This window comes from Neltuma alba, unplaced genomic scaffold (assembly GCF_004799145.2).
Source record: "Neltuma alba isolate B1F8T4 unplaced genomic scaffold, ASM479914v2 tig00001356_pilon, whole genome shotgun sequence".
NCBI classification, from domain to species: domain Eukaryota; kingdom Viridiplantae; phylum Streptophyta; class Magnoliopsida; order Fabales; family Fabaceae; genus Neltuma; species Neltuma alba.
In genome coordinates this window covers 55,695-78,510 of record NW_021632429.1, presented here as the reverse complement: position 1 = coordinate 78,510, position 22,816 = coordinate 55,695, and the positions used below count along the sequence as shown (strand labels likewise).

Genomic DNA, 22,816 nt, shown 5'->3' with positions numbered 1-22,816 from the left:
AGGCATTCTTTTATAGGCATAAGTTCCAAATGGACAAGTGAAAGTAGGCTTATCTTAATCTCTAGGGTCTATAGAGATTTGGAAATACCTAGAGTACCCATTTAGGAAATAGTAGTGACTCTTCCCTGCTCTCTACAGAAAGAAATGGACATTACTCTCAGATTCAGTACAGCCTACCATTTGCAAATATATGGATAAATAAAGAGAATAATTCAAATGTTAAAGGATATGTTACAAGCACGTGTGCTTGATTTTTGTGGAAACTGGGATAGATACTTGCCTTTAGCTGAATTCACTTATAATAACCATTTTCATTCATGTATTCGAATGGCTTCGTACAAAGTGCTCTATGGGAGGAAGTGTAGATCTCCCTTATACTGGATGGAACTTAGTGAAAGAAGGAAGTATGGTCCTAACTTAGTGGATCAGACCTCTTAGTAGATTAAGGCTATCTAGCAAAGACTCCTAACAGCTTAAAGTAGACAAAAGAGCTATGAGACATTAGAAGGAGATTGTTAGAGTTTGATGTTAGGGATCATCTATTCCTTAAAGTGTCTCCAACTATAGGAGTCAGTCGATCCCTAAAGACTAAGAAATTGAATCCGAAGTATGTTGAACCATTCCAGATTCTTTCCAAAGCTAGACCAGTAGCTTACAAATTGGGCCTTCTCCTGAATTTAAGCCAAATCCATGATGTCTTCTATGTCTCCCAACTGAAGAAGCACCACCTAAACCCGGCTCATGTCAAAGTCGAACCAGAGCGAATCATTGATAAGAATGTCAAGCAACTAAGGAACAAGCAGATTCTGTTGGTCAAGGTTGTCTGGAAAGGTCTTTCACCAGAAGAAGCAACATGGGAAATGGAAGCTGAAATAAAGGAAAATTATCCCAAACATTTCCCATAAAGTACGTTTTAAAATTCAAGGATGAAATTTATTTAGGGGGAGAAATGTCACATCCAGTAATTTGGTAAATAGAAGTAAGAATATTTCTAGAAATTTAAGGGCCAGAATAATAGGAAGAAATGAGAAGACACAACTCTTAAAGTTATGTTAGTGTCAGGGTAAAAATATAATTTCCAAAACTTATAGGTAGGTCTATGTAATTTTAAAAAATATGTTAGAAATCCCTAAGAATTATGGGATAATTATGGAAAGGGAAAAACCCCTGGAGAGTGTAGTAGTCTCAAAAAGTTAGAATTTTGATGGGAAATAATTATTATGAATTTCTACTTAATTTTAAAAATTTGGCTAGTTAAGGAAAACTGGTCAAAAATTAATTATGAAAAATATTTTTGAGGGTTAGAAAATTGAGAAAAAATAGGGATAATGTACCTTGCAAATTATATGAAGTGTATAAGTGGTTTTATTCTGAAATTACCCCTAGGGAATTTAAGGTCTATTTAAGCCAAATTGAGACTTCTATTTGAAAATTTTCAAATAAATACTTTTAAGGATAATTAAATTCTAAGAAAATTCATAAGGTATTCCTAGGAATTATAAAAGATTATGAAGTAGAAAGGAGCCCGTTAAATGTTCAGAGATTTCTTAATTGTCTTCCCGAGTAAAGAAATCACTGTGAAAAGAAAAATAGTTTTCTTCTTTACTATTGATAAAAAAATTACGATGGGAACAAAGGAGAGCATTTTGGGAAGAAAAAAATAATAAGAATGTATTATGGATCTGACAGAAAATAATTACAGTAGCCAGGATACTGTAATTATAGAATAGAAATTGTTTTCAGAGCAAAGTGTACTAATAAAGTAAAAAGCACTCTCTTGTCTTTTACTTGGCTCATAATGTGTTACTTGTCAAGCTATGAAGTGGAGAAGATTAAGATGCCATTTGTCAAGCCAAGTATGGAGAGGATTTTGACTTTGGAAAATCCATTTCAATTAAAATTATTTTAAGAAGGGAAATTAGTACAAGATGGTTTAGGGTGTTGACACATCATCATTGAAATTAGTTTAACCTTGGATAGCAAATGCTTGAGGCTTGGCTTATAACTAGCCATCTACCCCTCTCACAAGACACCAATTTTGGCCAACCTAAGGGAGGTTCTTGCAATTTGTTTTCTTGAAGTGCAATCAAGAGAAAACCACCTGCTTTGATCATATAAGCTTGGATATAAGGTTAGTAAGATGTTCTTTCTTGTATATTGTTTTGTATTCTTAGTTTGGATGGTTGAAAAATGTTGTTGGTGCTGGTCAAATTGTGTTAGGGTTAGGGGAGGAAGACTTTGATGTTTAACCTAGTTGAAACACATTGGTTATACCTTGTTTCAAGTGGTGTTGTGTTGAAATTTGAAAAAGATTATATGATATGGATGTTGCGTGTACTATTCAGCCAACTCTGAATCTTTACCCTGGGATGTGATTTTCTGAGTTTTGATGCTTCTATTGGGTTTAAAATGGAAAATGGTGTAAGGTGAACTTAAAGAACAAGCTTTAGAAGCATTAAAATTAAAGTTGGAACTTTAGGGTTTCTAGGTCACCCTATTTGGCCAACACTATTTGGTAAGAGAGGAGTTTTCTTTTCATGAAACTTAGCATATTTGGATTCTACATGAAAAATTATGTATGATTGACCTAAGAGGATAATTTTTAGGCTAAAGAAAATAAAGCTCCAAAATTCAAAGAATTAAGGGTTAAGGGTTACTTAAGTTTTGTCATTAAGTCTTGTGTGGTTTAAGTTGTAATGTGGTTGCCCCTTTTGTAATGTGATGTTTAGGATTTGATATTTGTGGAGGGAAAGAGTAAGAACAAAGACTAAGAAAGCAATTGGATCAAGGTTGCAAGATTTAATTAACTTTAATGTTGATATTGCATTAATTGTTGATGCATGGATGATTGCTATTATGTGGTCGAGCTATGATGGATGTTTATGTAGCTGCTCCTTACATTGAAATGCCTTGGCTATTGCATGTTAGAGATTGCCTAATTATGAGGAAGAGTTAGTTCCCTAATGATAGCAAATGTTGAAATGCTTGATGATAGTGCATGTTTGATGTTATGGTTGATTTTATCTTACTATTGGGATTTCAATGATATCTCATTCCTTCCAAATGCAATTAATTCTTTTAGGGGCTGAACCATCCAGGAAGAAAAAAAAATTGTTGAAAGAATGATGTATAATTATGAAACTCCTTGACTTTTGACAATGTAATTAAACCTATGCATGGATGTTGTAACCCTTTTAAGCTGATATCTTGGAGCTATAATTTGACTATGTTACTAGACATATTAAATCATGAAATTTGGTATAATTATAGTTCATGTCTTAAGCTTTAAATCAATAGGTAGAACGTCTAATTTGGATATATGTGCGATTTATGACCATTTATGTTGCTGGCATTGTTTCACACCAAATTGGTTCCTAAGATTTTTTTCCCCTTGAAAGAGCATTCACGTTTTCAGTAGGACTTAGAATTACTCCATTTTGATTTTTCTAGAATTAATTATGAATTTTCAAAGTTGGACAAAAATTTTAGAATTACCAAGTGAACAGTGAGTCCATAAAGTAACGTCCTAAGTTTGTTTTTCTTAAGGTTAAGGCCATCCAAAGTGGTCCGATTTGATATAAAATGGACTCTAAGGTAGTTTAGAACTAAGGTGTAACATTTTCCAACTTAAAGGCCTAATGAATGGTTCCATTTACTTCTATTTGATACAATAAGGGGTTTGAAATTAATGTGTTACAGCTTGCATTCCTGTTTATATTAAGGAGTTTGTTAATTTCCATATTTCAATCCATGTGTACATTGCTTTTATGAATTTCCAAGGTTGGGATTTCTATTTTTATGTCTTGTTATTAAATTTTTGTTTTAGTTGAATAATTAAGTTTTGAAGTTTTCAATGAATATATTTTCAGTTTCCTCATGATTCTATGAGTGTTTATCTTTATGAATTTTTATTTTGATTGGCACAAGTAATTCATGCTCTAGGGTTTTCGATAGATTACTCTCTTCAAAGAACAAGATATAATTGTTTAATTAAATTCACAAGATAAGTGATTTTTAATTGATTAATTAAAAAATAATTATATGCTAGCTCTCTAGGTATAATCGTTAATTAGTTAATCATGACTTAAATGTTATTCAAGGTTTTCTTTTGACTTAGTAACTATTTTTATCTAAATATCTCATCTTTTTCAACCGTGATAGCCACGCATTAATATCCTTGGGAAGTGCATCATTCCTTTTTACTTTCTTTTAATTTTGTTAATTTTCATTCTTTTTCTCAATTTATTTTTCTAAAAAATCAATCAACTTTCTTTCCTACTCCTTCCTTCTTTACATCACATTTCTTTTAATTAAAAAGGTTTTCAAAATTTTAACGAAGCTCCTCATAGAGAGAGATGACATAGGTTGACCTATATACTATATAGGATTAATTTAGTTAGTTAATTTGAGAGCTTAGACGATAAGGCAATCACCCCTTTAACTAAAATTTTAATTAAACACATCCTGGTTGGATTTTCGTATAGCATGTTCCAGAAACTCCCACTCAATTAAAGCAATTATAAGGAAAAATGGAAATGAAAACTGAACACTTTTATCATAATTACAAGAACATCATAAACAAAGAGAATTTATTTAATTCAATTTCACAAAAGAAATTTAACACAAAATTGAAGAACATTCAAATGTCAAAACAATAACTTATTATTGTTTTATTAAGAGTGGGATTGCCTTTTTTTTTTTTTACTAAGGTTATATTGATTTACGTGCTAACTTTTCATCCCTTGTGTGTTCAGCTCTTCCTTTAGAATGTTGGCATAGAACTTGGTATCTAGTTCGTTGGAAATGTTTGCAGCATACCTCCCATTGCTTTCTTTTGAGATGATTGTCCAATATCTCTTCTAGTTATGCCCCTTATCATAACACTTGTGAAAAAGGTTGATATTTCTCTTCAGTCTCAATTTCTTTAATATGTTTGAAGGCTTGGGAGGACTTATTAATTTGCTTAATAAGGTTTTCCTTATTTGGGATGTTACACATTTAAATGTCAGTTACTATCTATTGGACTTTCGAGTGTATTTTGTGAAATTTAGACATATTTAAATTACTTTTCATTATGAAAGACTTTTCAATATATATTACCTTTTATTACTGAGTTTTTATTAAGCTATCCTAAAATCAACTATGAATTTATATTCGATCATGAAGTTTTTAGGTGTTTTCTGTGCGCAAAATAGCTCAATTCTGGCTTGAACCAGATCTAGACTTGCTCCAAATGTAGTCACGTTGCCTATCAAAAACAAGTTCTTGAATTTAGCGATTTTTAGGCATAGACTGCACCTCATATAGAGGTCTCCTGAGCCCACATACACCCCTAGAAAGTGCCTAGACAGAAAATTCTGGAAAAAAAATAGGGAAAACTAGAATCTCCCGCTCTTGGCTATGGAGCGTGAGAAGCACGGGCCGTCATAGGGGTATCAGCCGATAACACATGCCGGCCAAGAATGCTACAAGCACCATCCTCTATCGGTCTGCGTGTGCCGCATGGCATTTGGTGGTCCTTACCAACCACAGGCACCACGTGCTGCAAAAGGCCTTTTTTTAATTATTTTATTTTATTATTGTCTTCCTCTTTTTGTTTTAAGGTCAAACTGGGTCAAGCCCAGTTTGAACAAAAAACCCAGGTCCATGACATAAATTTCTTTTATTAAACTATTTTTTCTATAGCTGATCAAACTGGGTTTAATACCAGTGATGGAATATAAATATAAAAAGAAGTACCTATCGGGTTGGATCCATATTGAGATTTAGGTCATTCCTCTGGAGCTCGACAATTTAATCTATCGATGCTCATGTAAAGTTTAGACTACTGGAGCCTAGACTTGAGTGGCATAGTAGAGCACTACATGGAGAGAATAGCGAGAAGGAGGGATAGCTAGAAAACTCAATGGCTAAAGTGAGGAGAAATAAGTTGAGGCACATCCTATTTGTAGGGCCAAGGTAACCATCATTTCAAGAAGGTGCAATCTCACTTATTCATTATAAGATAATATTTTGATTTACAATTGACAATTAATGTCTGATTAATTTCTCTTCAATCAATTAAGTCTTTAATACTTGATTGAATAGTTCATAATCAACCATCACCCCTAATTGGTTATTGATTTCCTTTGACCAAAAAGATTCTCTTCTCTTGGATCAAGTAGTCTGGCCCATCAAGGGTATAGCATTTTAACTTTAGACCACATAAGGAGTCAAAACGAATCAAGTGGAACCACATTGGATGGCATTAAACTTAGAAAAGCCTTACTTTGAAAAATTCATTCTCGGGTTACTATTCACTTGGTAACCCTAAAAATAATAATAACTTTGAAAATTCATAGCTAATTCTAGAAAAATCAAAATAATGTAGTTTCAAATTCTATTTGAAACTAACTGAATGATCTTTAAAGAAAAAATATTCTCAGCTCAAAAATCTATCACACTTGAGCCCAACTTTCATGCCAACTTACACTATTCATATGGTAAATTTTCAATTTTTTAGAATTTATGCCTAATTTTAGTGGACATAACTTTTTGTACTAAACTCCAATTTTAACAAATTATCACTCGTTTTAAAGATAAAAATGAGATCTATTAAACTACCAATTTCATCATCAAATTCTCTTATTTGGTGAGAATCATGTGGACTCCAAAATAGGTGCAAGGTAGGTTAGTTTTTTCCCTTTTAATCTCCACTCTAGCACCATTATGTCATATTATTTCATGGATATCATTTATTATGCCAATCAACAAATAATCATACTCCAACCATACTATACAATGTATAAGAGTCAAAGGTCAGCTAACCATAGTGAATACACAATTACATAACATAGTTTAAAAAGTCCACAACAAGGGATCTTCAAGTAATAGCCACCTCCTTGTCTTTTCTTTTAGTACAAAAGGCGGAAGTGTCCAACAATATTTAACATAGGAAACGCCTACCTTTCCCTTTTTTACAAACTCTTGAAGCAGTTCCCTTTTTTGGCCAAAAACCAAGTCCCAGATTTTTACTGTCTGATCCATGCGTCTTTTTGTTTATTAGTGACCTGTTGGAAATTTCAAAATTGAAGTGGTAATTTTTTTTGGATTTCCCTTTTTCTTACCTTTGATTTGTGCCTCAGTTTAAGAAAACGTGTTCAATATAGTACTCATTAAGTTAGTAAAGAGAATATTAAGAATATATTAGCCAAACATTATTAAATTTTATAATAATTTAATTAATATATTTATTTTCTTGGCCTATACGAAGAGTGCCAAAGTGACAAACATTTTAGAAGAATGAAGTACAAAATGGTTATGGGAAATAATAATTATTATTTTTGAAATTCCTTTAAAACAAGTGGGATTAATCTCTTAACATGGCCCTCAATTATTATTTTCCCAAATATTATGCTAATTACCAAGAGCAATAAACGTTTTGACCAAAATAAGATTAATAAAATTTCTTTTCTTTTTCTCCTTTTCCTTATTTTTGGACTTTTTCCAGGTAAATTATTCTTAATAGATTATACATTATGAAGTATTACATTTTAAATTATACTCCCAGAATATTTTCTAAAAGCATTTAACCAAATAAGCTTAACTTTCTTTTTTTCGCCTCATAAAAAAGTAACTTTTTTGCCATTAAAAATTTAGGTTGAAGCCGCAGGGGTTTGTAGCGTTCATCACAGATGCATTTATGAAACTAAAAATAATTGTAAGATGAAATACGGCATTGATAGTTTTACTTCTACAGAACAAAACAACACTTTAAAATAATGATCTCTAAATCATATTTCATGTTGTGAGCCAATAGTTGTTGAACAGTTGAAGGTTCTAATTACTAATTAGTCACCGCGACCTCAAATTATAGGTAATCCTATAGTATTCGCTATTCTGTAAGGTAAAACTTAGATCAAGTTATTTAGTGTATCATATTTTTCTTTCCATCACTATTTGGAATCAAATGCTGATGGAAAAAAAATAATACATGTGGCAAAATCTGATTAGAATAATGGATGTAATGATTTGAAGAAATTTAACCAAAGTTTTGTCTTATTTAGTAACGCTGTAAAAATAAATTCACGAGATACTATCTCTGTTTTAAATATAAGACACTTTTATCTAATTTAAAGTTACCAAGAAAAGTATTTAGTAGTTAAGATTTCAATTTTTTCCTTATAGGAGACAAGTAATTTCAATTTCAAAAGTGGAGTTTGGAGGGCTCACGTCGGAGGAAGAAGTAGGAGAAAGCAAGAACAAGTGTTAAGGCATAGGCGCATGCTTCAACTTTATTTGATTTCATGAAAATTGATTGAGATTTTTCACAAAATGAGATGCTGTCCAAATTCCGAATAAATGTTTCTTTAGGTTTTTGAAAAAATAGCAAATAAAGTCCCCCAACATGTGAAATTACAATTTGGGAACCTGAATTTGGAAAATGGTTTCAGAGGACCCAGTCCCACAATATGAAATGATAGTGAACTATCCAAAATGCCTTTCTGTTTTTTTCTCTTTCTTCCTCTCCAGATCTTCTTCCCTTTCCTTCTTTTTTTCCTCTCTCTCTCTCTCTCTCGTCCTTCTCTTTCCTCTTGTTCTATCATAATTATTTAACACACCACATGTGTTCTAAGCTTGTGATTGGGAACAAATATGATGATTGTATTTCGGTGGATAAATCCATTAAGGTGTGGGATGTGAAAAACAAACAAGCGCTAAATACAGTGCTAAATGAATAAAGTTCTCCTCTTCTATATGGAATTTGATGGTTTCTTGTTCATACAATATGACAGTTTGCATGTGGGATTTCATGGTTGAGGATGCACTTGTGACTAGATATGATCATCGTAATGTATTTGTCGCTAGTGTTGATATGAGCATGCTTCTTGAGGGGTCTATGATAGTTCTGATGCTATAGTTTTATACATTGTGAGGAAATGAGAGGTAAAGTTGATGATGAAAGATGTTAATCAGAAGTGGTTGCTATAAGAAATTTGCACATTGTTATTTCAGTAGAAAAATTTGCAATTGTATGAAAACGTTATGGGAACTTGTCATTTTACATACTTAACTTGTCATTCGCTATTATGGACTTGTCATTTACTGTTTATCAGAAGTGGTTGCTGTCAGAAATCTGCACATTGTTATTTTAGCAAATAAATTTACAATTGTATGAAAACATTATAGGAACTTGTCATTTTACATACTTAACTTGTCATTTGCTATTATGGACTTGTCATTTACTGTCGATCAGAAGTAGTTGCTATCAAAAATATGCACATTGTTATTTCAGTAGAGAAATTTAATATTGTATGAAAACGTTATGGGAACTTGTTATTTTACATACTTAACTTGTCATTAGCTATTGTGGACTTGTCATTTATTGTTTATCAGAAGTGGTTGCTGTCAAAAATCTGCACATTGTTATTTCAGCAGAGAAATTTACAATCATATAAAAACGTTATGAAAACTTGTCATTTCACATACTTGACTTGTCATTCGCTATTGTGGACTTGTCATTTACTATTTGTCAAAGGTGGTTGCTATCATATATATGCAAATTGTAATCCCAGCAGAAAAGTATGAAAATGTGTGAAAAGCTTATGAAAACTTGCCATTGGCCAGAGTGAACTTATCATTTCGTGTTTGTCAGAAGTGGTTGCTATAAAAAATATACAAATTGTAATTTTAGCAACAAAAAAAAAGTATGAAAATGTATAAAAACGTTATAGAAACTTGTCATTTGCCATACTTAACTTGTCATTTACTATTGTAGACTTGTCATTTTGTGCTTATCAGAAGTGGTTGCTGTCAAAAATATACAAATTGTAATTCAAGCAGAGAAAGTATGAAAATGTATAAAAACCTAATGGGAACTTGTCATTTTACATATTTAACTTGTCGTTTGCCATTGTGAACTTGTCATTTACTGTTCATCAGAAGTGGTTGCTGTCAGACATGTGTAAATTATAATTCCAGTAGAAAAAGTATGAAAACGTCATGGGAACTTATCCTTTGCCATACTTAACTTGTCATTCGCTATTGTGGACTTGTCATTTCGTGTTTATCAGAAGTGGTTGCTGTCAAAAATGTGCAAATTGTAACTCCAACAGAAAATGTATGAAAATCTTATGGGAATTTGTTATTTTAACTTATCATTTTCTATTATGAACTTGTTATTTCATAAATTAATGTGGAAATTCAGTCATTTTAACAGAGAAAGTATAAAAACCTAATGGGAACATGTCATCTTTCATCATCAACCCCACCTCTCATTTCCTCCCAATGTATAAAACTATAGTATCAGAACTGTCATAAGCCCCTCAAGAAGCATGCTCATATCAACACCATTGGCAAATGCATTACGATGATCATATCTACTCACAAATACATCCTCAACCATGAAATCCCACAGCACACTGTCGTATCATATGAACAAGAAACCATCAAATTCTACATATAAGACGAGAGCTTTATTCATTTAGCATTGTAGTTAGAGCTCGTTTGTTCTTCATATCCCACACCTTAATCGATTTGGCCACCAAAATACAATCATTATACTTGTTCCCAATCAAAAGCTTGGAACACGTGGTGTGTTAAATAATTATGATAGAACCAGAGGAAAGAGAAGGACGAAAAGAGAAAGAAAAAGAAGAAGGAAAGGGAAGAAGATTTGGAGAGGAAGAAAGATAAAAAAAACAGAAGAGCATTTTGGATATTTCATTATCATTTCATATTTGTAATTTGGGACCGGGTCTCTAAAGCCATTTTCCAAATTCAAGGTCCCAAATCGCAATTTCACATATTGATGGTTTTTATTTGCAATTTTTCCCAGGTTTTTTATGAAGTCAGCATGAGCATGCAACACACACACACACACACACATATATATATGTATGTGTGTGTGTATGTGTGTGTGATGTTGGAATAAAGCTTGATTAAAGAATCCACGAGTTTGGCACGCTAGAGCATGAAAACACCAATTTTTTTTTTTTTTTTACTTTCAAGTCAAGGGGAAAGGAGAGTGATTTTTGAAAATCTAAATTCATATTTGAATTTCTCACAAGGAATTAAAATCCTTAATTTTACGCCCAAAAAAAGCAACTTCAGCAAAATAAATATTAATTATTTTTATAACTTTAATGAGTAAAATAAAAATTGTATTAATGTTCAAGAAAGCAGAATTAGAGTATAATAACATGCCGGTTGTTGCTTAATTGTATTGACATATTTATTATATTTATATAATTCTGTGAAATCATGTGTTTATACGTGAGATTATGTATATTGTAAATTTCCACAGCTTACCAAATTCAGATGATCGTGTTTCACGAGCCCTTCCCTTTCATTCTGTGTAGACTTCGAGGCTTGGCTTACTTGTGTCCTAGCAAGAGTCCAAATTTTTGTTTAAGGAGGATTTTACAAAATTTGGTAAGAGAGTATTATTATACCTATATAACTTGTAATTCTATAATTTATAAATTTCAACAACAATATTTCTCAAACTAAAGTAAAATAATAGCTAAAGTGCAAAATTTAAAAATAATATTCTTATAAAGAAAAAAAAACTGAATATTTTTGCTATACTCATGAAGAAGAACAATTGATTATAATGATGATGAAGTTTTAAAAAATTAATATTAGTTTTTGTCTCGCACATTTGCACTATTGAAACTTTTGAATATTATTGTCTTGATAGATATTTTAAATGTTGTTGGGTGTTGATAGATATGATAATATTTTTATATGTGACTTAATTTTATTCATATTTATATCTTTTATTAATAACTTTATTATTTTATTTTTATAGGCAATTTTTCAAACAGGCCGAAAGCCCGCACACCAATCCTTAGGCCTAACAAATTGAAGTACTTTTAAAATTTATCCTACAAAAACCAGTCCTTTTAAAATCATCCCTCCGCCCATATTCCCCCTTCTAATAGTAACTCTAGTTAATATATATGATTAGTAAGAATATTTTAACAAAAATAACACATTTTTATTATAAATAACTAACTAAATTAATTTTCTTAATCTATTTAAATTAATCAACGGGCTCTTATATTAACTACTACAAAGGTTCTATAAAAGACAAGGAAACAGCTTTCTTAGGCACAAGTCCATTGACTTAAGACAACTTAGGCACCGTTTGGATGCACTTGCAAACCATGGTTTGGAAGCCCAAACCATGATTTGCACAAAATGCTATCCAATCGAAAACCAAAACCATGGTTTTGAGAAAAGCAAAAATTTTTTGCTTTTGAAGAAAAAAAGAGAGTGTGAGAGCCTATAGGATATGTATCTTGTTATTTTTTTTATAAACATTTTTTTATAAACATATTTAATCTTATATTTTATAAATATATATACATATTAATTATTTATTAATTATATTATCTTATGTATTATTAATTGTGTTAATAAAAAAATATATTATTAACAATTTTATTCCTCTAAATTAAAATATATCATAAAATCTATTTTTTCTGTAATTATCATATTAACTTTTTTTTTTTAATAATTTGTATATATAAAAAGTGCTTCTGATAACAACTATCCAAACACTCTCACTTCTCAAAATCACTTTTTCATAAAATCTATTCTTTCCAGAATCTATTCTTCTCAGAATCTATTCTCCAGAATAACTTTTTCAAACCACGGTTTGGTTTCATCCAAACACACCCTTAGTTCATTCAACAGTTTCACAATACTGCCAATTAACTATTGTTGTAACTTACACTTCATGTAAACAGATTAACTGAAATCTAAAGGCACTCGAATTCTAGCCACCGGAGAGTCCAGACATTCCAACCATTGTTTCTCCTCTACTCAAACTCATGCATAAAACGTCTGCAAAGATGTGTTCGGTACATTTAAGAAAAATTTGAGGAAACAAAGGGTAAGAAAAATGTTTTTATCAATTTTAGTAACGACAAGGCAATTTTCTAGGGGGGAAAAAGGAAACCTTTTATACTCATGAAGAGAGCTTTCATATTCCCATTCCAGCCCAAGATTTCACAGATCATTTACCAACAAGTGACCCTTATCATGATTAATGTGTCTGTTCTCACATCTAAGACCACCAAAACAAGGCCAAAACAAGCGTGAAATCAACCATGCTCTAAATCCCTTGTTCCTAAGCTTCTAATTACTTTAACTAATCTTTCATCATCAATCTTGATATTCACGATGCAAAGTAGCCAAATAGCATTCTTTATTCTAAAAGCCATACAGAAAATTTTCTTGCTAAGACTAGTTTCAGCAGCTTTATGTTGAACAAATATATTGCTTGTGAATTAATCATGTTCTGATGCCATCCAGTTTGTCTTTGATCTGAGAAGAGCTTATTTGGCAAGTTCATCAATTCTGAACTAAGAAACTCAACTGCAACCTAATGAACTTCCTAAATTTCCACATACAATGTGATCAAGAGAAGGGATGCTTGACCTGAGAAGTAACTGGAGGAACTTTAATTTTTTTTTTCTTTTTTCCTTTTTTCATTATAGAAACTGAAGGCGTTTTCATAACAGGTCACTGTTCAAGTAATTTCAGTCTGAGACAATTTTAGATTGAGTGTTATAGCACTGTACAATCAGCTGAGCTACGATGACTTTCACAGCATCCTGCAAGCAAACATATGACAAAAGACCAGTTTTAAGAATGATCCAGGTGCAAAAGGATGAGATGAAACAGAAGAAGGCACAATCTGCATAACGTTCTTCTTAAACATTCACTCATGTACAGCCTTCAATAGCTTGAAAAAAAATTACATATTTCTAAGACAGATCTACAAAGGAGATGCCAAAGGGTAACATCATATAATGCCTTTTCTTGGTGATTTATTGTGATTTCGCAGACATCCATCTAGTGATTGAAAAGTCTGAATTTACAAAACTTTCACACACATGAAATTTCAAAACTAATTTCCACAAGTGCGATCTGCATATCGTAGAATTTGCCAATAAACTTCCTCAAACTCTTCATCAAATCAAAAGACCCAGTGATCTCGGCAAAGAGGATCCAGACACCAGATACCAAATTGGAAAGATTAATGGACATGAAAGATGCCCTCTACCTTAGGTTTATTTAATTATTATATTATATATTACCATGTAAAAAAATTATCCAAAAAAAAAATGCTGAGATTAAAAGTGTATCAAGATACTTTCAGAGACAAATTAGCCAATCATTGTTAGAAAAGTTATTCATTTTAAATGAGGCATGCAACAGCAAATGTGGTTTATTACCTCACTGGTATTTTCCCCCGAGGTTAGACAAACTAATGCCTGAAAAGTAGGTCCACAGAGAAAGTGCAAGTGCAAGAAAGCTTTCAGAAGATGCTTGAAAGCCGGGATATCCTAAGTTGGCTGTGCTCCAATGTACCCAGCAAGGCAAGAAACTCTTCCGGTTCTTCATTCTCTTTAACAATCTGTTCATAGAAGTCAATGATCAAGACAAGAATTTAATAAATCAGAACAATCTACAATCCACATTTACTTGATTCAAACATATGACCCAGCCGCGCAGGGAGTGGGGAGCATGAACAGAAAATGCAACAGTTCAACAAGTGCTGATGCAAAGAATGTTTGGGCATCCTTCTTAGATTGAATATCCAGCAACAGGCAAATAAAAGAGGACAATGAAGGGAAACAGGCAAGTTATGGGAAATCAAATTTTAATAAGAAACTAGAGAGGATTCTGTGATACTGCAGATTATACTAAGATAATGAACAGACCTTGTCCGATTGTCTTGACTTGACAAACAAAATTCCTAACTAAAATTGATAAAATACTGCATATTCAATCAATTGACATCAAATTTAGTCTTCCCCCTTTTTGAAGCAATCACCATGACTGTTGTTTTGTAAATAACATAGGCCAACATGCCAATGGCCTTGCAGCCTAATGGCATGAAAACTTCCTTATTAGTGGGGAAGTTGTGGATTCGATCAATCCTGCTTGTGACAATGGAGAGAAGGGTAAGGGAGAAGAGGGGAGTAGAGGGATTTTAATATTACTTCATTTGGATTGATTAAAAGGGAGGAAAGGGGATGGATTTTAACATGCATTACAATTTTATACTCCCTACATTACTTTTTATAAGAGACAATTAACCAAATTACGCAGTTTGAAATGTTAGTTAAAATTAGTTGAAGACAATAAATATGTTAAAAAAATAAATTTTTGCCAAAAACACCCTCATTTATATGGAAGAGAGAGAATGTGAGGTGGAGAGAGAACGTGTGGGAATTAAATACAATGATATGAGCAATAAGTAATTAAATGGGGGTAAAATGGGAAATCAAGAAATACAAGACTACTCCTAAATGTCTCTTATAAAAAGAAGCGGAGAGAGTAATTATTATTATTAAAATTAAATAAATTATAATTATGCTTATATATATTTAAAATTATATTTTTCTAATCAGATAATAAAATATAATTGGAAAGAAGAAAATAATAAAGGCAAGAAAAAAAGAGGAGAACAAAAAAGAGCACATAGGTCGGGGCAAGCAACGAAGAGATTGAAGCATCAGGATTCATAAAGAAACAAGTTTCATCATGAGGTGGAACCACATTTCCATATCCATTCGCTTCTGCCATAATTTCGCCTCTCATTGTTCATTCGTTTCCTAGTTTTAGCACCCCCAATTTTGAGGATCAAAATCAAAAGCTTTTGTGGTTGATTCAAGTTTGATGAAAAGAAGCGGAATGAAGATTGAAGAACTACCACGTCTAGAATAGGGAAGATAGTTTAGGAATGGATGGCGAATACTCAGCAGCAAAGGGTGGCGAATAGAGGTGAACTTTTCAGAGGCTAAAAGGTTATGACAATCAAGGATGAGGATGAGGAATGGGAGACACAAAAACTGAACTAAGAAAAGATATAAGAGGGATAGTTTGGGAATTTTAAAAATAATTACAGGCATTTTAGTCAGAGCAAGGCAAACATATACCCCTCTTCTCTAAATACCCCCAATTTTGGAGGGGACGGTTAGGAGAGGAGAGGAAGGGTAAATTTTAGGAAGCCAAATAAAGAGAGGAGGGTAAAATGATAAAATCCCCTCCCTCCAAATCCCTCATACCAAATAATATGTAATGGAACATAAGGCTTATCTTAAATTACTCTGTTCTCCATCAAAACACAACGTTATTACATGCACCTTCCATGGAAACAAAAGAGAAACTACAACTAAATCCATTTTAACCCAAACATCTTTAAGCGGTCCAAATAACCAGAATACTGATAAGCTGCATTTTTTACAAAAAATAATGCCATTGATGAGGGTATTTCAGTCGAAATGAAATTAGCTCTAGCTAAACCTTTTGGGTTTCAGGGAGAAGGTTACAATTATTCATAATAGTAGGGAGAGCTGTATTATTAAGACATCTTTCAGATGATAGGAAAATCACTTGCGGGAAACTATGTCCCCAACCCAATCCAACCTTGCATCATGATAGTTAGACATTTGGGAACCCATTATGGACAACTCTCAATATAGTATGCAAACTTATGCATTCTGTTGAATATGGGAAAGAGAAGACTATACACACCCGGTGTACTAACAAAAAATTTAAAATGTTAATAGCCTGAAATGTAGGATATAATTTGTTAACGAGGCTGGTTGTGAAAGTCATCATGCCCTACTGTGGGCTTGAGGTTGGTGTGGTTTGATGATCAGGAAATATTAAACGAAGAAATTTTGTGATCTCAACTTTCAAGTTAAATTACATGATCTGCGTAGGAGCTTAAGAATAAAGAAAACACTTGTCCCAGGCACCTTGATTTTCCAAGTAGATGGAAACCAATTTTTGATTAAAAGAGTTGAGCTTGAGAAAGGTATAGTAACATCAACATCCCTATGCTGTTTAGGACGTATGCATAATCCAAATGTTAACTTTTAGCTACTGATGAGTTTCCAATCACATGAATTAATTAAATGCCCATCTATCAAAAACAACCTTGGAATTTGAAGAACCTGCAGGAGTACTTATGAATCCAATTACATGATTCAAAAAGAAATACTAGTATATATGTTCTACTGGTGCCTTATGGAGGAGAGGAGCCTCAGTTATGATGCTAGGGGTCATGACCTCAAGACGTAGAGTAAAAAGTAAAAAGAATGGAGCACAGAAATAAAAGAGGTGGCACACAAAATTCAACCACTTGGGTCTGATGAAGGACCGTAAATTTTTACATGCTTTTTAGATCATCAAATTGCATGGAATATTAATCAGGTTCTCTCATTTTTCTCTTCAATTATTTTTCTTTTCCCATTCTTTCATATGAATTTAAAAAAAATAGTGATACTCTTGATACTCAAAATTTCATGAAAACCTCACACCGAAGTGTCCACAATATTATCATTAATTATTCGCAATAGAACATAGAATCATTGAGAACTTCAGAATTAGTAACCAGGAGAAACTCTAAACGTTGTTTAAAACTGAAACCAAAAGCTCAAATGGAATATCAGGAAAAGAAAATACCTTCGTTCAACCATGTAAAGGAACCTATATTCACAATAGCATATTATAATGGATTAAATTTTGCAGAAATGGGGCTTCACAATTTTAGAAGTGAATTAAAAATTCAACATATTGTAAAAATATTCAGTTATTCACAATCCTATCAAGCAACAGAGAATAAGAGATAGAACCTCATATTCCACCTCCCAAAAATAGTCACTGATCCCTAACTAGTTTTATAAGAAACAATTTTTCCTCAATACACATACAGCAGCATTCTCACTTGCTGAATGATCTATCTTCTTAAGTTTCTCTAAAAGAATCATTTCCATGGATTAAAGCCTAAAAAGAGGTGTACTTGTTTAATAACAGAAGCTACTTTTAACATCTGCCACACCAACCCCGCCCCCCAGAACAGTAAGATTAGCATGAAATTACGAGCAAATTTTGACTCCATGCTAACCAGTGATAACTTGATTCTATGTAGCCAAAGCTCAAAGCAATCATTTTTTTCCAATGGTCAGCAACACTATATAAGGGCTCCAATCTTCGCTTATACTTTAATTGAATTCTTCCACTTACCAATGTTTCCACATTATATAGATTCGACTTGGTTGTCCTATGTAGAGAATACCTATTCTTTTGGTCTCGAACATCTGACATTCTGGATTTTTAAGTATGAAGGATGAACTATTGTACTAGTACCATCAGCACAAACACAGAGACAGGAAATCAATGTCTACAAGAAACAAATAATGAAGCATCCCTCTAGATCTCCTGAAACAAGCAATGCAATCAGCGGCAATGAATCTCTAGTCCCGAAGAGAGAAAAAGAGATTCAATCAATTCTGTATTTGCACAATTTAAGTTAACTATCACCATACAGTGCAATAACAGATTACTCCATTTATATCATATTTGACAGGTTGCCTGTGTGAGGCACCTTGGTCATTGCATAGACACGTAAACATTAGGCAAACCAAAGCAGCTAGCACGAAAAGGGATAAAGATATTCCATACCTTGACGATAGTGTCATTTGGCAAACCAAAATGAGCAAGGACATCACAACCAACTTGATTCCAGTCAACTCCTCCTCGACAATCTATCTCTCTGTTACCATCTAACCGAACTTGAGATGTAGCACAGCTGAAAGAACTTCCCAGCCAAAAATATAAAATGTTTCTTGCATGTTTACCAGAACTTGCACTCGAAGAGAAAATAACAAAAGCTGCTTTAGAATCCAAATGACTTGCACTGAATGTCACACTCTTCTCTAAGCTGGGCCATTGATAAACTAGATTTTGTTTATTATTAGATTGTAGTAGACCACTTCTATCCGTTCCATTTGATGAAGTAGACTTTATGTCTTCTCTGGAAGAGCTTCTCACCCAAGGGTCACCACAGTTTCCAACAAATGAAGCTTTGTTGTGGTCAACACTATCTGCAGCACCCGAACATAATAACACCTCGCACTGTTGAGTTGAATCCAATCCTCTACCCTTGACATGGTCGTTTACATCAGTTGAATTTTCAATACTACCTGGTTGATGCAAATGGCTAGTGTTGCCATTCATGACAGCACCATCTTCTTCTCGAGTAGCATTAAAGGTTGATGATCTATTCATCACCAGGGTTTTGTCATTCATCAGTGGTAACTTCAAAGACTTTGACAGACCGCCTCTGCGCTCAGCAAGAGAAGTTGAAGGTTTTTTCAATAGCAGGGAGGCTGACTGATGACAGGGCTGTGATGCCAATTTGACACTACAACTTTCTACACCTTTTGTTACTGGCTGAGAAGAACAGCTAGATGAATGGAGGGACAAGTTAGAAAAGTTAGATAAAGATGAGGATGCTGGCGTAGATATCAAAGCTGCATAAGGAGAACCAAGAGATGTTTCTGAACATTTTGAACTATTGCTCGAGTCAGACGAAATGGAATCTGGTGAGAGATAAGGGGATGAAGAAGAAGATGTAGTTGATGACAGTGATGATGATGGGGATGAGTTTATGGATGAATGAGTACCTGACATTGAATCTAAATAAACCCTTGAATATGATAGTTTAGGTTCTGAGACAAATTCCTTCATACTGGCAGAGGCAAACTTACGCCTCAACACACTCCAACAACTCTCCCGGGCAGGAAGGTGGGTTTCAAGTTCATCCTCTGCTGAAGCAAATGGAGGCACAAAACCTCCCCTGATAGCTTTCTGGAAAACTTCAAAATCAACATTATATGAGTCCACCCTCCTATTACCCGGAGAAATATTTCTGGTTGATTTGCCATTTTCCATTCTATTATCAGATTTTTCCATCAAGGGCAAAAACTTAGAAAAGCTATCCCAAAAGTAATCCGGTTCTTCACCTTCCTTGATTAATGAAATTGAACCTTGCACTTTCTCATAGCGAACAATCTGACAGGCAGCCCCTCTAGCATCCCTTTCCATGATGGCCTCACAATTGTTACCAATCCAAACATATATAGCAGAAGGCATATGTACGATAAATGCACCTCTAGAATCCAGAGCAGATGGAGAAGGATTTGTCAACATTTTGGGGACAAGATGCAATGGATCATAAGGTGAGTGTGGGGCTATTCTATACATTCTCAGCAAAGAGCTTGGGCTAAGTGGGAATGCATGAACCCTTTTTTGACATTGCAGTAATTGGCAGGCAAAACCCATATTTGGATCAGCAATACCTCTTGCTGCCTTCACATACTGGAAAGCATCTTCAAAACTCTGCCCTTCCCTCCACATAAGGTATGCAATCACAAGAGAGGTGGACCGAGATACACCCTGGCAACAATGCACAAACACCCTTCCATTTTGTTCCCTAACATCTTCAAAGTAGTCGAAGACATCATACAGGATGCTAGTAATATCTTCCGTTGGACTATCTTGCAACCACAACGTTCTATATACAAAATCAGATTTGAAGTACTCGGGACAAACAAAGCCCACACAGTTCAAAATATGAGTAATCCCATTTTGCTTCAATATATCCCTATCCCTAGCAACAGCGTCTCCTCCAAGATAAATATGTTCAGCCACTTTTGAGCATTCTTTGTCAAAGTATGCAATCTTATCTCTTTTCACAAGCCCAGCATTCTTATCAGGGTTTCGCTGAATCGAAGATAAATCAAGCTTCAACCTCTCTCCATTACCTCTCCCACTAGGAGTTGGGGGATGAGGCCACTCGCCGATATCATCGGAACTCGCTTTCGGCCACTCATCCAAGCTCCTCCGAGCAATTGAAAGAGGCTGTAACGGCGGCAAAAACGACCGAGCCTTGCAATTTTGCTGCGATCGAGGGGTTAATGGAGCGGGAGGATACCTACGAGCTTCCCCGTTGATGTTACCGACACTGCCATCCGGATCTACCCCGCCGTCCGTATTATGTGCGGCGGAGCGAGACGCCGACCAAGAGGCCGACCGCCAGAACATTTTTCGAGCATCGTCCTTACCCACCATGCCCACTTCCAAAATCCCTTGACTCAGAATTTCCCAAAACCTCAAAAATTGAACCGACCTAGCTTTCCTTCACTGAGAACCCGAAGCATACATGGTATATACTGACCAAAATTTGTGAAATCGAACCCATAGCAGATCAAACATGAATTGCCCACTGTAACAAACCCATATGAAAAACGCGCAGGACGCAACAAATCATCACAGAATAAACTAACAACGGCAACTAAATGCCAAGAAAAATGTGTTCAAGACAATTCAGTGACGATTTTAAATCGCAAATTGAGAATTTATGAGGAAGCGGTAAAACAAACAGGTTAAAAGAAGAAACTTTCAGTCGTCTAAAGAAATACAAGATTCGAAACACAGTGAAGGAGAACCAAAAAGAGAGCAAGAAGCGAAGGAAATTACAGAGCAAGAAAGCTAAGGAGGGCAAGAGAGGTTAAGGGGAAGCGACTTGAGCAACTGAGCAACAGGCACCAGAGAGAGAGAGAGAGAGAGAGAGAGAGAGATGAATAAGGCTCTTCGATTGAATTCAGTCACACAAAAAGAGATGTCTGATTCACGTCTCTTCACAGGAAAATCATATTTGTGTTGTGGAATTAGCTAACAAAGAAAATACATTAGAGGAGAGATGTATACAAGAAGAAACGAGGGAATGATATTATATTTATTTACTTATTTTACTTACGTCACAATATAATGACATACTCTGTTTATAGATATAGTCTTACATATAAGTTATATTTGTACTTAAATTATAAATAGTGGACAATAAACTACATGAATGTAAATGGAAGGTGAGTTACAGGATTAAAGCCATAGTGAAGAAGTAATGGAACAGTGGAAGATTAATACTTACTGGAAGTAGTGGGAGTTGAAGTTGAAGTTAAAGAGAAAGAGGAGATGGAGATTCACATTTGATAATACTCATAACACTCTCCCTTGGATATCCATTATACAAGGATGTGCCTCATTAAAAAACTTCAATTAGGAAAAATCCTGTGGGACAAAAACCTAGTAGAAGAAAAAGAGTACCCATTCATTGATACACTATTCGGTGCCGTCTCATTAAAAATCGTGCTATGAATACCCAGTGAGAAAAACTATAGAAAAGGAAAAAAGAGTACAGCGTGTATTAACTCCCCCTTTTGATAACATCAATTGATATCCCTGAGTCTGTGATATCCGATATCATGAACAAGCTTTTGAAATATTGTAATAGGAAGTACCTTAGTGAACAAATCTCTTAGATTTTTATTTGAATGGATTTGCTAGATATATATTTCACCATCTTTTGAATATTATGAGATAAATACTCCATTTGAAATTACCAATATGCGGATCAGAAAAGAATCTAGAATTCTATTCCAATGTCTTTGGTAAAAATCTATGTTTTACTAATATGTTAATAGCAAATGATATGTCAAGTCATGGGTGACTGATAAGATATGATATGGTACTTTTTGACTTATGATTTGGTACTTCTAGACCAAGTAGTTCTTCATCACATTCTTGAAATCTAAAAGGTTCTTTATTCACTTCCACAAATCTCACAACCATTAAAGTATATAATGGATGTGACTTATCTATATAAAAACACTTTAAGATCTTTCTTGTATCAATTATTTGATATACAAAAATCTTCATTTCTCAAGTATTCGATTTGCAATCCGAGGCAAAACTTTGTTCTTCCCAAGTCCTTCTTTTCAAATTCTTTCTCATAAACAATTTATAGCTTTTATGAGCTCTTCAGGAGTTCTGATGATATTTATATCATCAATACAAACAAAAATTATAACAAACTCATTTTAAAAAGTTTTTCATAAAAATACATGGGCGAATTAGATTATTTTTATATCATTTTTTCAACCAATATTTACATACACCCTGAGTG

At 33.7% G+C, this 22,816-nt stretch overlaps 2 protein-coding genes across 2 annotated transcripts; one reads left to right on the top strand and one right to left on the bottom strand.

Annotated features, from left to right (window-relative positions):
• Window positions 1-349: 349 nt before the first annotated feature.
• LOC114755880 (uncharacterized) lies at window positions 350-905 on the top strand. Its single transcript, XM_028944777.1, has 2 exons — window positions 350-404; window positions 553-905. Exons 1-2 carry the CDS (start codon window positions 350-352, stop codon window positions 903-905), a joined length of 408 nt encoding a protein of 135 aa, XP_028800610.1.
• A 12,022-nt stretch (window positions 906-12,927) lies between these two features.
• On the bottom strand, window positions 12,928-21,429 carry LOC114755888 (protein-tyrosine-phosphatase MKP1). The gene is made up of 3 exons (XM_028944790.1): window positions 18,472-21,429; window positions 14,229-14,410; window positions 12,928-13,604 (listed from the first exon to the last, which is right to left on the bottom strand). The coding sequence occupies exons 1-2, from the start codon at window positions 20,920-20,922 to the stop codon at window positions 14,312-14,314; spliced, it is 2,550 nt and encodes an 849-aa protein (XP_028800623.1). The 5' UTR covers window positions 20,923-21,429; the 3' UTR covers window positions 12,928-13,604; window positions 14,229-14,311.
• Between the last annotated feature and the right edge of the window lie 1,387 nt (window positions 21,430-22,816).